At 41.8% G+C, this 12,863-nt stretch overlaps 1 protein-coding gene across 1 annotated transcript in view; it reads right to left on the bottom strand.

Annotated features, from left to right (window-relative positions):
- Positions 1-1,077: 1,077 nt before the first annotated feature.
- DHX15 (DEAH-box helicase 15) overlaps positions 1,078-12,863 on the bottom strand; it is a 51,817-nt gene continuing 40,031 nt past the window's right edge. The window contains exons 12-14 of the mRNA XM_087735830.1: positions 11,672-11,862; positions 2,905-3,074; positions 1,078-1,643 (exon numbers count right to left, since the gene is read on the bottom strand). Coding sequence (XP_087591956.1) covers positions 1,526-1,643; positions 2,905-3,074; positions 11,672-11,862 — 479 coding nt within the window. The 3' untranslated portion in view covers positions 1,078-1,525. The remainder of the gene's footprint in view (positions 1,644-2,904; positions 3,075-11,671; positions 11,863-12,863) is intronic.

Consider the following 12,863-nt stretch of genomic DNA (forward strand, 5'->3'; position numbering starts at 1 on the left):
GACAGCGTGCGGCTCCCGTTCCAGGGGAGCCCGTTTCAGCAAGAGCTGCTCCAGCACCTCTTTGCCAGAAGGACCAGATCCCAGCGTATTCCAGGGAGAGGAAAAACTGAAATCTGAACAAATAGGTTAAATCACAGAATGGGTTGGGTTGGAAGGGACCTTTAAAGATCACCTGGTCCAGCCCCCTGCCGTGGGCAGGGACACCTTCCACTAGACCAGGTTGCTCAAAGCCCCATCCAACCTGGCCTTGAACACTTCCAGGGATGGGGCATCCGCAGCTTCTCTGGGCAATCTGCTCCAGTGCCTCACCACCCTCACACTGAAGAACTCCTTCCTTATATCTAAGCTCAATCTACCCTCCTTCAGTTTAAAGCCGTTAGCCCTTGTCCTATCACTACAGGCCCTTGTAAAAAGTCCCTCTCCAGCTTTCTTGTAGGCCCCCTTCAGGTACTGGAAGGCTGCTATAAGGTTTCCCTGGAGCCTTCTCTTTTCCAGGCTGAACCACCCCAACGCTCCCAGCCTGTCCTCCCAGGAGAGGCGCTCCAGCCCTCCGATCAAATCTTACTATGAATTCCACATGGGATTAGCTTTCGAAAAATTGCAAATGCTGCCAAGTCATATTTCACTAAAAATCACTACAAAATCACCACGGTGCGATGCCATTTGCCCTACAGCGTCACTTAAGCATCACTTGGGTTGATCTTAAGCTCTGTCTGAACATTGCCCGGCAGGGTGATTTCTAACTGGCCACAGACGCGTCACTTTACAGGACATATTACTATAGTTCTGGCCGAGAGATATCTAGGAGTACGTTTCCAGAAAGCACTCTCCAAAAAATTCTGCGTGCATTTCATTTTTAAAACAATTTCCTACATAATTTAAACAAGTTTGCAAGGGATCAACGTTGTATGTATTATATCGACGGCACCGTAATCGTGGTGGCTTAAGCATCCGCACTTTTAATGTTAAAATATTAAACTACTGCCATGTCAATAAACCAGCAGTTTAACGGGAGACTAAATGGCTTCTCACATTTTGCTCAAAACAATAGAAATACTGACATACTGTGGCAAAAAATTAGTATAAATAGACTTTATTGAAGTCAGTACCTTTGTACTGAAGCTGAAGATTGTGTCTACATAAGCACAAGTTGTAACATTTCACAACTTCTAAAAGGAATGTCAACAATTACAACGATCATGCATACCATGGTCGATAATCACATTTTTAGAAGCATTTTCAACCATTTCTAAAGAAATGCTTATAACATTGTTATATATAGAACTACTTTCAATAAACTGCAAAACATTGATCAGCTTTTCCAGTATGAGCTACAGTGTCAACACAAAAGGGAGGCATAAATGTTTAATTTATGAAATCAGAATGGAATATTTACTGTAAAGAAAAATTAAAAAGCTTTCAAATAAAGGCCATTATTGAACCAAAGTGAAGAGCACAACTTGAACTTTGAATCCTTTCATTTCTTAAAGCTGTCCTCTGAGTAACTTCAGTTCAAAGCATAAATTCAGTACTGCGAGTATTCCTTGGACTGAAGTTTGGCAATGATGCGATCCAACTGTCTCTTTGCTTCACACTGTGGAAAATTGCTCATGTCATAATATTGAGGGGCAATTTTCACCAGCCTGTCAAAAAAGGAAAAGTTTGTTACTAATACTCAAACTTTAAGATGCATCCTACAGAAACTCTGCAACTGAGGGAAACAAAGATTATCCACTATTTGCAGCTCGTTCTGCGATTCTAAGATTAATGAAAGCGTACGCGCATGCACACGCATTTACACCTCGGTCCCATCCTGTGCAAGAGCCCAGGTCCAAAGCAAAGAGCAGACAGCGGAGCCTAGCGAGACGCGCCCGTTCAGCCGTACGATCCTCGAGGGCCCACACCGCTGCTTCGGTGCCTGCCACAGGAGCCCACACAGCCAGACCGGCTGCTTCATGTCAAAGCCCCCAGGCCGCAGAAGTCCGCCTAGATATCAGTTCGTGCAAGAGCACAGCTCAGCCTTCGCTGTTTTAAGCTTGAAAATGCAACCAAGGCCCTAGGACTCTGCTTTAGGCTTACACAGCGCTTGTTCAGAAAAAGATTTCTAAGGAAGGATTCAAACATATATTTTCCATTAAAATACTGTGGACAACATATATGTATATATATATACACACACACACGCAATGTTTTCTGGCTTAAGAATCTTTAAACTCTTTTGCACAACAGCACAATTTCAGCAACAGCTGAAGAGCCTCCCACGTCCCCGAAGCTTACAGCTTGACAATTGAAGTACAGCCTTACAGACGGGCAAGAGGATGCAGATCTCTGCGCGTCTGCAGAGGATCAGGCCTCTAATTTCCTTGATATGCGCTCTATTGACTAGTAAGTATTACGACAAGGCCGGCCGTACCAGTATTACCACCTCTTCCCTTCGTATTTTAAGAAAGCAGTGAATCCTGTTCAGATCCTTCCGGAGAAGCTGCAGACACCTACTGCCAAGAGAGGTCCTAGATTTTGAGAACAGAGGCATCTACCGGTATCTCTTAACTTAGGCACACAAGCGGGTGCTAGGACATATCCCCAAGCCTAGGATCTGCCAGCAGCTCCTTCCCAACAGGCCTACTAAGGGAACTGGTTTTACGTCAAGCATCTCTCCGCACACTGTGTACGGAGCCTGGGCATCCGGGTTTTACACACAGCTCCCACAAACAGAAACAAGTATCCACAAAGAAAACTTTTAGCCATCTATAAGATCTCAAACCCATGCCATTACCATTCCCCAAACCATTTTAACAATATTAGCTTCAGGAAAAGTGAAAGGAATCACCCCAATTTAAAAAAGGAAAAAGAAAACGACGAGCTTTACAGTAGGTCATGACTGTTTTCAGACTTTTGGCTTACCATTCTGGCTTGATGTCTGTACATGTCCGGATGTAGTTCTTCGTCGTAAGGACAAACTCATTATAGAGCACCCATTCTGGTTTATGATCAAGAACAGTGGAAGGATGTAACTGCACCACCTGGTTATCTTTTACGGTTAAGTAATGCCCTGTTCGTTCCAAATGCGCCACCTAAGTAAAAAGACATTCTTTCATTACCACAGGCAATTTTTACGTGAAGTGATTTCAAGCTGACTGTTAAGTGTTCTGTCCAAAATACATTACCCAAACTTTCAAACCTCATCTAAATTTAGCACATTACTTGACCACTGCAACTATTTAGGTTTTTTTTTATACACACAGTCAAGATGCCAGATGTTTTTGCTAACTGCCACGGTAAGTGCGTATTATAATACACCATTCAAGCAACATACAAAAATAGTTACCACCCGAAGAGAAGAATTATTATTAGAACAGCAATGCAAAGAGAAGTATTGGAAGGGAACAGCGTACAGGTTTGCAGCATCACACAAAGTCAACTCTGGTCTACTACAGACACCTGCCTCAAGCACTTCATTGCTGTAGCCACTGTGGGACTGGTAAGCTGCAACGTTACCGAGTTTTTATTAGTGCAGTGTTTCAATAGTAATTTTACCGCTGCACGTATTATTCTTCAAGTCCTCTCACACAGTGGGCTTGAAAAAATATGTCAGTCCAGTAAGAATGGGAAGTTTAGTGTGTCAGAAACAAGAACAGTCTTGTTACAGCATGAGCTTCAGAGCTGGAAAAATGTAGGTTCAGCAACACACTGCTGCTGTGACCTTGGTGAAAATCAATTAACCTCTCTGACCAAGCTTCTTGCTCTATGAAAGGGAATAATGTCTACCTCGCTGAGATGCTCCGATACCTAGCTCATTAAGGTTTAGTAAAGCAGACAGTTACCCTTAGAAGGATATCCTCTGTAAGAACAGTTAATCTAACAGAACAGGTAACCAAAATTAACCTTTTGATACTGGTAATTCAAGATGACCTCAGTGCTTATTTCATTACATATATATATATATATACACACACACAAAAAAATACTGTAAAAAGATTAAGCAGGACGGACAATGGCTGAAAGATGTCTGAAAGACAGATTTTTAATCACATGATCATTAGCTGCTTTCCTCTAACACAGACTGTGTACTTCCTTGGTTCTGTAATTCCTAGGTATATCTCACCTTTTCTTTTTTTTTTTTTTTTGCCTGGTCAAAGGTAAAGTCTATCTCTTAGATTAAAATGCCAGGATTTATAAAGCAATAGCTACCTCAAATTTTAAGTGAGAATATCTCCTTAGTTACAAATTACTTATTTTGAGTTGAGTGTGCTTCGCTCTTATATTTTATGACATTAATATCCAGATGTTTTAGGAATGGAACAAAGTATTTCAATAGTCTGCAAATCTTTTCACCCAAAATTTTGAAGATTACATTGCTACTTTATCTCAAGTCTGGGGAGCCAACAGAGGCTCTTTTAAATGGAGATTAACAGTGCACCGTCTGTACCAATTTCGGCTTAATTTCATCCAACTCAATCCAACATTTGCAAAATTAAATAGCAGCATAGCTGCAAACCAGACTAGGCTAGAAACTCATCTGTCACAGATCTAGCACAATCACAGCACATATGTTGCTGTGGGATTATGCATTTTTTTTTTAAAGGAAGTTTTTTTTTTTTTAATATCAATTTCATTTTTCAGATCAAAAGTAAAGCACGTATACAAAAATACTTGGGTGCTCTCTGTTTCTGTTCTTCCTATAAAAGGACAGAACAATTCATTGACACTCACTGGCACACACAGGTCCATGGGGCCAGATGGGATCCACCCAAGGGTACTGAGGGAGCTGGCAGAGGAGCTGGCCAAGCCACTCTCCATCATCTCTCAGCAGTCCCGGTCAAACGGGGAGGTCCCAGCTGACTGGAGGTTAGCAAATGTGACGCCCCTCTACAAGAAGGGTCGGAAGGAGGATCCGGGGAACTACAGGCCTGTCAGCCTGACCTCAGTGCTGGGCAAGGTCATGGAGCAGATCGTCCTGAGTGCCGTTACACGGCACGTGCGAGACAACCGGGGGATCAGGCCCAGTCAGCATGGGTTTATGAAATGCAGGTCCTGCTTGATTAACCTGATCTCCTTCTATGACAAGGTGACCCGGTTACTGGATATGGGGAAGGCTGTGGATGTTGTCTACCTGGACTTTAGTAAGGCCTTTGACACTGTCTCCCACAGCATTCTCCTGGAGAAGCTGGCTGCACACGGCTTGGATGGGTGTGCACTTCACTGGGTAAAAAACTGGCTGGATGGCCAAGCCCAGAGAGTGGTGGTGAATGGAGTTAAATCCAGTTGGCGGCCGGTCACCAGTGGTGTTCCCCAGGGCTCAGTGTTGGGGCCGGTCCTGTTTAATATCTTTACCAATGACCTGGGTGAGGGGATCGAGTGCACCCTCAGTAAATTTGCAGATGACACCAAGTTGGGTGGAAGTGTCGATCTGCTGGAGGGTAGGAAGGCCCTGCAGAGGGATCTGGACAGGCTGGATCGATAGGCCAGGGCCAACTGTATGAGGTTCAACAAGGCTCAGTGCCGGGTCCTGCACTCGGGTCACAACAACCCCATGCAACGCTACAGGCTTGGGGAGGAGTGGCTGGAGGGCTGCCCGGCAGAACAGGACCTGGGGGTGTGGGTCAACAGCCAGCTGAATATGAGCCAGCAGCGTGCCCAGGTGGTCAAGAGCATCCTGGCTTGTATCAGGAATAGCGTGGCCAGCAGGACCAGGGAGGTGATAGTGCCTGTACTTGGCACTGGTGAGGCCGCACCCCAAGTACTGTGTTCAGTGTTGGGCCCCTCACTACAAGAAGGACATCGAGGTGCTGGAGCATGTCCAGAGAAGGGCAACGAAGTTGGTGAAGGGTCTGGAGCACAAGTCTTCTGAGGAGCGGCTGAGGGAGCTGGGGTTGTTTAGCCTGGAGAAGAGGCGGCCGAGGGGAGACCTTATCGCTCTCTACAACTACCTGAAAGGAGGCTGTAGCGAGGTGGGGATCAGTCTCTTCTCCCAAGTAACAAGCGACAGGACGAGAGGAAACGACCTCAAGCTGCACCAGGGGAGGTTTAGGTTGGATATTAGGAAAAACTTCTTCACTGAAAGGGCAGTCAGGCACTGGAACAGGCTGCCCAGGGAAGCGGTTGAGTCTCCATCCCTGGAGGTATTTAACAGACATGTAGACAAGGTGCTCGAGGACATGGTTTAGTGGTGGACTTGGCAGTGATAGGTTAACAGTTGGATTTGATGCTCTTAACATATTTTCCAATCTAAACGATTCTATGATTCCATTTATTTGGGTTTCATTCTAGAAAACAGTGTGCCGTTAAATTTAAATCAATACAATTTACCTTCAGCACCTCAGTCTCACTCAGATGTATTAAAATAGTGAAGTCTTATCATCTAGCTTTCCCAAATACATACAATTTCTTTTTCCATGTCATTTATAAGTAAGTAAAGATAGTAAAGAGTTGTAGTTCTTGATTACTTTGTATAATTCTGAACTAGGTAAAAAGACTCTGAAATAACTAATTAAGCATACACAAAGAAAAAGAAATGCTACAAAAAAGTACAGTTAACTCTTAATTTCCAGGGAAGGACAGGTAGTGGAATAACCCCAATTAAGAAAAAAATGTTTCCTTAGAGCCTGGATATCAGGGATAAGTCACCTTTAAGCGGTTACATACTACCGTGACTTATTTTGATCCTGAGCTAACGTTGAGCTACAGTATTTACCCTCTTTATGTTTCTATTAAGTATGCACACAGATTGGTAAAGAATTTCAGGTTCAGTAATGGCAGCTCTATAATGAAATATGCACAGTGACACTATGGCTCCACAGCAAGCAGTGATGATCTAACTGTCAGCTACTACATTCTCCTGCTCCCTCCTGGCCTGAGCTGTTTCAGCCCATCTGACAGAGAGCCAATTCTGCTGCTTCTCTGAAGGTATAAGTGGCTTGCCAGAGCACTATGCTAAGAGAATTTAGAATGGGCTCAGGCGAGCACCAAGGCTGACATAAGGGAGCAAACAAGGACACGCAGGAGGCAGCATATACACTTATGCTCCTTTGAACCCCTGGCACGCGACCAATTCCAGTGCCTGTAAAATACAACGTAGTGGTGGTTGGGCCAGATGTCCTCCAGAGGTCCCTTCCAACCTCAACCACTCTGTGATTCGGTGATGTTTTTCAGAGTATAAAAAGCGTGAGCTTCCACAGAAACCACAGAACCATACAAAGCACGTCTATGAAATAGGTTCATTTTAAAATGAGCAGTGGTAGTAAGCAAGATACTAGGGAACACACTTGAACCCTGAGATCATCAAGGAATTTGTCATGTATTAGTATAAAACATTTGTGAATTAGGCTACCTGGACAAAGAATGGGGCTGTAAATGGAGGGAAAAGCTATTAACGCTATTAACTACACAACATAAGGAGCTACACAAACATGACCCTAAAAGGATCATAAAGAGCCAAGCCAGCCCATGCATCTCTGCAGCAGGTTACTCTGCAGACTGAGAAAGCCCACCTGCTGATGACTTGGAGACAATTATCATGCTTTTACCAGCATGACAAACCCACATGGAAACAGTGGCCACCACGGCACATGCCACATGCCACCACAGGAAAATGTTTTAGGGCAAGTTCTTGCAACAGAGGTTTCAAGGATGTCACAATTTTAGTAAGAATGACACACCTTCATCTGAAACTTTAAGTGTGCTACTGCTTATTTATTATTTGTCATGTCATTGAACCCAGAGGGCCCAACCAGGGGTCTTTCGTCAAACATGTCAAACACTGAATCCAAATGCACTTTGAAGGGCAAAAGCAGGAACAGTATCACAAGATCCAACCTTTTTTAGATTGAAGGCTACAAATTTTGGCAGGCTAGCCTTGACAGATAGTTTAGAGAAATGATTGTTTCTTGTCTGTCTTTTTGAAAAAAGAATGCCAGGATGCACCAAAGGAGCAACGTCAGTTGCCTGGATTTCTGCAATTTCTGCTTGCAGAGCACACAACAGTGTTTCTGAAGCTATGAAAAAGTTTTAAACTGTTGTTCTTCATTCTTAGAGAGCATTAAATGCACTGGTGATCGCCATCGTGCCACATGTTTATTTTATTACCATTCTATTATTGTAGGAGCCTGATTACGTAAAGACTTTGAAATACACATCATTCCATACACAAGATAGCACCAAAGACTGAGTAGCAGCAAGAATGACATTTTAATTAGCAGTCCAATCATCTGACACCTAACTTCCTGGATAGCACAGCCCATTTAATGTCATCCTCCGCACTGCCCTGCTATATCCTGTGCTTGACTAAGCCACGCCTTCCAAAAAACGTTCCAAGCTTGATCTGAAGACATCACAGGACAGTGGCGGCTCTACCACATACTACAGTACTTTGTTCCACCTTTAAATTCTGATTTAAATTTTCAGCAATCAATTCCTGTTCTGCCTTCACTACTAGATTGGAAATACAATGCTAAAAACCTAAGTTCTTTGGGACAACTGGTAATACCAGTCTCAAAAAAAAAATCTGCTAAGAGGAAGCTGACCCACCTTTAAGATACTTTGGCATTTGCTTGCCTTTTCCAATTAAATTTTAACGGTTTCCTTAGCTTACTTCCTGTAAATAATTATTTTTTGCCTAGCCTTTACCACGCAGTTATTTCAGCTACGTCTATGAACACTTTTAAAACGGTGAGTTTAGTTTTTCTACTTCTCTTGAGTAATCAATCATTTATACCCAGTTCTTGAGTTTTGTTGCCAAATTAAGGTTGTGCTAAAGTTGTAAAATTTTCCAATCCCTCTCCCTTCTTAAGACAGCATATGTCTGGCACTAAGGTACTGAGAAAGCCATATTTCTCTGATGTATTTTATTTTCAACGAGCAGTTTCTTACTGATTTTGCAAGCATCACTCTTACTCTATTTTCTATATATTTTGCGTGTTCTGATGTGTGATATAGAAATAGTTACTGAGAAAAGCCAATAAAAATTTTCCATTACAAAAACTAGAAGAAACCGGACACATAGCACAAAAATTTATAAGACACTTAACTTCTTGTCAGTATCTATGCTTCCAGAAGCTTTTCTACACACAGAACTGTTGGCAGTTTTAAACTATCTTACTATTCCCTTTGCTTGTCTATGGCAGATTTACAGGAATTCAAGTTTGTATTTAAATATGAAGGGTAAAAAGATGATTCATCACCAGCAGAAATTCCACATGTATCAGTCACTGACACACAACTGAAGGCAGGCAAATTTACAGTACTATTTCAACAGTTAATACAGGCCTGCACTGCCTGACATCAACCACAGGTCTTGATTAGTACACAGGCTTCTAAAATGTTATGATTGTTTTTAGGACAGTAGGCAATTATCAAAGTACAAAACAACGCGGTCAGTAAGAACTATTTCAGAAGAATGGCTGCTACTGTTTTTTCCACTTCACGCTGCATTTTTAAACTTCAACTTCTGCCATGTGTTGCCCACAGACCTTAGTACTTTACATGCACGGACTATCTACTGCATGTGCACATAATTTGCAAGTGCTCAGACTTTGAATTCCTCATGTGTTCTGTACTAAGAGGACAAAGACTGATGTATGCATTCCACTACTTGGGTTTCCTGAACAAGGGCCCCCAAATGCCAGAGCCTGAGTATCTCCTTAGAGAAAGTAAAATGTGCATTTTTAAGTACTTCAGCTGCTGGCAAATAACATGTCTTTGGAGTATTTATACTTCTAAGTTTTTGTAAGAATTTATAAGTTTTCTACTGAAGGTAGAAAGCAACATGGAATTCATGAGAAAAGGTTCAGAGTCAAAGTCTAACAGGTATCACACTATCATGGAAGTTAAAAAGTCAAAGAAACTCAAAATAAAATGGACTCAAACACAACAAAGGAGAAGAGAAACTGTTGAAATGGCTTCCATCCAAATGCTTTCAACGGGTCTGCCATAGCCATCTCTTGATTCAGCCCAAAAATTCAATTAGGCATTTTGGGTGAGGGGGGTGGTAAACAACCTATTGGCCATGGAAGCTCCAGGAGACTTCTGGAAAGGCTTTCATTTTCACCTATGTGAGCCTACTACTCTATTCACAGCAAAAATATAAAGTCAGATCTTTAACTCCTGAGCATTAGAGACCAAAAAGCTACCTACACCAACAGCGCAGCTGCACATCCATGAGAGGAAGAGTTTTACTCTGAGTAACATAAAACAAAACCGACAGCGCACAAACTTCCAAGGACATGACCTCCTATACATCCAAGCAAACAGAGGAAGCCATGGGGTACTCTGCCAAGCAAAGAACTGCGGCAATCAGAACTGCCTCAACCAGCTGGCGCCCAACAAGGACATTTACAGAATTAAAGGTGTAGGTGGGAACATGTACGAAAGCATCCCCCAAGAACGATGAAGCAAACGTCCCAAAAGCAAGGAGTGAACACAGTGACTAGCCTGCTGTCTGAAAGTTTACAGCAAGTCAAGTCTTTAGAACCATTTTAATATTTCAAAGCAGCCAGCAGCCTTACCCTCCCATTTGTATTACACTGAAATGCAGTTGCTGAAATTGATATTCCTGTATTCTGAAAACCCAGAAACATGTTTCTGCTACAGACTGGCTAGCTGGCTTAGCCCTGGAGAAGGCGCTGTTTGCAGGGTGCAGGGAAGCGTTAAACACACATGGTACCCAAGTCTGCACCCCAGTCGGGATGTGGTAACCATGCGCCTGTCAAGTTGCTTGCCATCCTAAGCTGCACAGCACTAACCTATAGGTCCCTTTTCAACTGGCAAGCTTTTGTGCTCAAATACCAATAGAGCACAGCTCAAGTCAAAAATCAGGAAGTGCCATGGGCACTGGTCAGCCTCTTGAGGATGAAGACTCACTCCCATTAAAGGTTCTGTACCCCTGGGTCTGCAAGAGCCAGCAAAGGGACTCTTCCAGCCCCAAGGATGAGTGCTGAAGAGAAAGAAATGGGACTATAAAAAAACCAAAACACAAAAAACACCCAACCCCCACCCCCCTACCAAAATCAAACCGCACAAAAAAACCCCCAAACAACGCAGCCTGCATTCTAGCTTGGAAGCATGCTTAACATGAAATGCAAAGCATCCAGAAGGCAGCAGTGCAGACTGGCTTCCATACCATCCTGGTTCAAGAGGCAAATGAGTTACAAACAGCATAGCATACATCAAGATTACAGACCTGCTCCAGTACTCCAGTACTTGTGACTTAGGTAATTTAAATGTCAAATATAAATATGGAGAAGTATGAGAAAGAAAATACTCTCCTTCTATAAGGATTATATATAATTAATATTTATATACAATTATACTTCCCTTGTTTGTATCAGATTACAACTAATTTAAAAACTACATATTCCACAGTTACTTTGAAATGTTTTATGAAGTTACTTCCTCAGCTATTCAGAAGTTAGTGGTCAATTCCTGACTGGTCATGCCAGAAACAGCATTTTGATACTAGTAAGATTGTCTACAACTTCTCTTCCAAATAAGATTTGACTAAAGAATGCACTACTTGAGTAATAACCAAGCAACCTGACAAAGACTAAGTGGTAACATAGTTAGCCATATATAATTTAAGTAACATGCATAAAGTTTTGCTAAAGTGTAATAGCCATAATAACATTAAAAGCCACGTATACACTGAAGTATGCTCCCTACAAGAATGCACACATACCTGCATGAAATACCCAGTAACTAATGCCTTTCTTATGTTGATGTAATAGTCTCGGCTGGTAAAGTCTGTGCTTCTACGAGGCAAATTAAATCTATCCATGATTCGTGACAGCTGTTGGCGTACATTGTCTGCAGACATCAGGGACCTGTAGTTAATGAAGTTGTCATAACACCACTGAACCGACTCATGATCTGCAACATTAAAAAACATGAATCAAAAATGAGTATTTCATCCAATTAGAACAAGTAAATAAAACAGCAACTAACCAATTGATCAGTAAGATGAATCAGAAAAAAAGTATCTATAAACTTTTATAAATGACAACAGCTCTTGGTTTATTCAGTTGATCTCCTGCATTAGATAACTTGCCTAAACTGTCTTCTATTCAGGAAGCATGTGGTCAGGACAAAAGAAAATTAGCTTTTTTCCCCCATAACCAACATAATATACACACAATCACTGACGCTCTGCTGAAACACCACACCAGTAAGTTTTGCACATTTCAAAAATCACACCCTGCAACTAGAAAAATCATCTTCCAAACCTGCAGTGTAAAACATAACTGAACAGAAGGAACACTGCACAATCTTTTAACTGTAGTGTGCAATGAACACACCAGATTGTACATAATTATATTGTATTTGAGAAACCAAACCCTCCTTAAATTAAGCATTCAAGTAACAGCTAAGAGCTATACTAACAGACTAATCTAATACTAAATGTGATGCACCTCACAGCAGTTTAAGTAAATGTAGGTGAGTGGTAAAATGCAGCATCAGTAACAGAACTCTGTATTTTTAAGTTATGTTTCTACTGCTGATAGCTCTATCATAAGAAATCTGTTAAGACAGCAAACCTAAGCCATTCTGTCAGGATAAAAACCTGCACGTTTAACATCAAGAAACCCAGTTCTCCCTACCAATTCTGTTACTTTTCAAGTGATTCTCTTCTAATCTATCAGTTTAATAATTCAAAGCCAGCCTTAACAAAATCTAAAACTTAAAGCATGTCTTGTACAGAGAGAGACCATTCTTAATTTGCAGTGAAAAGAAGGAAGGTTACATAAATTAAGGAAAGTTTAAGTTGTTTCTGCGCTTCATCTTACAGAATGTATTTAAAATGAAGTATGAATGCTGAAGCTCTTGTACACCATAGAGCAGAATCACAATTGAAGCACCATAGCATGATACCT

The sequence above is a fragment of the Nipponia nippon genome, unplaced genomic scaffold, assembly GCF_047370975.1.
Source record: "Nipponia nippon isolate SJK-2023a ecotype South Korea unplaced genomic scaffold, ASM4737097v1 scaffold_6, whole genome shotgun sequence".
Classification (NCBI taxonomy): Eukaryota; Metazoa; Chordata; class Aves; order Pelecaniformes; family Threskiornithidae; genus Nipponia; species Nipponia nippon.